Source organism: Ceratina calcarata, unplaced genomic scaffold (genome assembly GCF_001652005.2).
Source record: "Ceratina calcarata isolate Rehan_Ccalc_2016 unplaced genomic scaffold, ASM165200v1 scaffold428.2, whole genome shotgun sequence".
In the NCBI taxonomy this organism is placed as follows: Eukaryota; Metazoa; Arthropoda; class Insecta; order Hymenoptera; family Apidae; genus Ceratina; species Ceratina calcarata.
The window spans coordinates 876,759-879,741 of NW_017166501.1; the positions used below are offsets into that span (position 1 = coordinate 876,759).

Here is a 2,983-nt window from a genome sequence, read left to right on the forward strand (position 1 = left end):
CCCAATCATCAGATCTCTCTAAGATTTTACACATATATTTGTGATGCTCTATTGAATACTCATGCAAAATTTCAAAACATTCTATAGAAAATGGATTTTGGGACTAACGTCCTTTGACCTCGTCAGCAACGCGAAACCGAGTCGTTTCAATTTTAACGAAACGAAGGAAATTCCTAATAACATCTCGTCAATAGAGAAAACCTGATGTCAAAGGTAATCGTTCGACCGTTCATCTTCCGTGTCACGTGTCCCGTTAATTAACGAGAACCATTCGAGGCATTCCTTTTTCGCTTTGACACGCCGATACACGGTGGGCAAGAACAAAAGCGAAAACCGTATGCGCCGCGCGTCAATGGACAAAAAATAAAATTCCACTCGCTCGATACCGTTTGTGCGTCGAGTTTTTCCGCTTTATTAAACGTCGAATGCTGGCTGACTTCTGCGCGGTCGGCCGGCCGGCCCGATGAAACTTCTTTGTCTACGTATATATACGCGGGGGGGAATGGATCCGCGCGTAATTGGCAGCAATTTTGCGTCTCGTTATTGAAAAAAGAAAAATCGGCCGACCCCGGGCGAGGGGGTGAAAAAAAAGGAAGAGGAACAAGTTTCCGGCGGAACCACTTTACCAATTAGCGAACACTCGGCAAGAGCCAGAAGGAGAATTCGGAACGGCGTCGTTATACCTCCTTAAAAGTTGAGCTGCCTTTTTCCAACGTTTGAAACGCGATGCCATTATTAAAACTTTTGATTGTCCGCCATCGAGAATATTGCCGCGTTCCTATTCGTTCAATGAACGATTGCGTTCATCCTCCTCGGGCGAGCCATGACCGGGAGAAGAGTTAATTTTCGTATACAATATTCAGAACTGCATATATCGAAGTTAACTTCCGCTCTATCTGGGGGAAGGTATACACGACTCGAGACTTATCTATATGACTTAAAAGCTGCATCAGCGAGAACGGTATCAGTCCTCGTGCTTGATTACAACTTCCTCGATGGTGTTCCACGACGCTGGAAACCGCGACGCTTGCAAAATTCGCCTCTCCTTCGGACGGACTAAAGCCAGCTTCTAGAAAGACTTTAATTGGCCTAATCGATTAAAGAACCATCGGCCGGCTAATGCGATTAGCACGGCTGAACTCTTTTCACTCCGACGCGAACGATCCGAGCGTCGATCCTTAATTGAATTCGAAGTTTGTGAAAGATTTGTTCGATGTTTGACTGAAATAATTAGAGAATAATTAATTGATAATCTGATTTTTAACGCGTTCCGCACGCCTGTTCCGCGCGTGACTTCCGCTCGACCGAGTCGATTAATCGAATGTCCGCTGTTAAAACGGTCGGCCTAAAACTGGTAGTTCGGTAATGCGGCAATTAATGGAGCAGGTGAGTTAATCGCCCATTAATCTACCGGCTGTTCCGTGAATGCGCTCGATACGAACAGTCTCACCGGGGATATTGAAACTCGCTCGATTCATTCCCTCTTGCTGTTCGTTAATATCCACCTAGCTAAATTAGCTATTGTTCCCCGACATTTTTAGAGGCTTTTTAGCTAATTGCGCGCCGCTTAAACGATACGTACGAACGACGCGTATTAAAACTTTAGAGCGACACATACTTCAAAACCAATACGACACAAATTGCAGTGCTGGAGCCACGGTTTTCTAAAGCTCGTGTTGTTTTTTTTTTTTCTGTTAAATGTCCGACATGGAGGATTTTGGAAAAATAGACTCCGGTTTTATTCGGCTCACGGGAGCTCATTTATTAATAGCAGTAAGTAAAACGAGCTTGACGTCGAGTGTGTCGTTCTTTGTTTCAGAGCCGGGGACCGGGCGGAACGGAGGTAAGAGGGAGCTTCCCGAAACACAGTACCGCTCGAGTAACCCCCTTTTTCCTCTGGAACACCCTTTGGACTCGCTCGCGCGTAAGTACACACAACTTTGATCAACGCCGGCGACGACATTCATCCCGGTTCCCTTTGTATTTTTGTCCCGTCTCGCGCAATCGTCGCGTACGAATATTCGTCGCCGGGCTATTTACTTGAATATAAGGAGAAACAAAAACCAAAAGGGTTCTGACGGAACGGGGACTTGTTTGAATTCTCACAGGAAGTATGAAGAATGCGTATAACGTGCGAGAATATGCACTGCATTCGCAAAATGTAGATCCTTTTTTTCGAATTATATGCAAATCTCAATTTACGTCGTATTTCATAAATTGACATTGGGAAAGATTTATTTCTCACGGAGATTCGCGGTTTATTTATACAGGGTGTCCCAGAAAAAATGTTAGAGGCGAAGAGAGGTGATTCTGTGAGTGTTTCTGAACAACAATTTCCTTTGCCAAAATGCAAAGTGTGGTTTTTAAATTATTAACGAAAAATACTGATCAATAAGAGCGCGTATTATAGTCGATTCTCACAGAGCGTGCGATGCGATGCGATGCGCTGCGTTTCCGTATTTTTCGAGCCTACGGCCGGGTTTACCAGTGCCGTAGACTGTACCCTACAGCATATACTAAAAGCATGTAAACGTCGGAGACTTTGGAGGGCCCCCGTAATAGTTAGCCGAGAACCCGTAACTCGAGGACCCAAAGTACGGGTCAGTCTCCCCGCTGTTCACTTACACATAGACGAAAAGGTCGATTTTATGGCCTCTGCGATGAAATCCTCGGCATTTCTTGGCGAGAATACTCTCGGAAAAATCGCATGCGTTTCTTTTCGTCTACGTGTAAGTGAATCGCATCGACCTTTTCGTCTATGTGTAAGTGGACAGCGGGTGTGTGACCCCTACTTTTGGTCCTCGAGCTACCGATTCTCGGCTAGCTAACACTGGGGCCCTCCGAAGTCTCCGACTTTTACATGCTTTTAGTATATGCTGTAGGGTATAGCCTACAGCACTGGCAGACCCGATCGAAAACTCGAAAAATACGGAAACGCAGCGCATCGCATCGCATCGCACGCTCTGTGAGGATCGACCATAAG

The 2,983-nt window shown here is 45.6% G+C and overlaps 1 protein-coding gene across 3 annotated transcripts in view; it reads left to right on the forward strand.

Annotated features, from left to right (window-relative positions):
- Positions 1-2,983, forward strand: part of LOC108626769 (uncharacterized) — a 128,058-nt gene that overhangs the window by 83,861 nt on the left and 41,214 nt on the right. The window contains exon 2 of one of the 3 annotated variants that reach the window (XM_018027627.2): positions 1,820-1,924. The exons of 1 other annotated variant lie outside the window; for it this stretch is intronic. In XM_018027627.2, the coding sequence (XP_017883116.1) occupies positions 1,820-1,924 (105 nt within the window). The remainder of the gene's footprint in view (positions 1-1,819; positions 1,925-2,983) is intronic. One more of the 3 variants, XM_018027628.2, reaches the window with a different exon arrangement.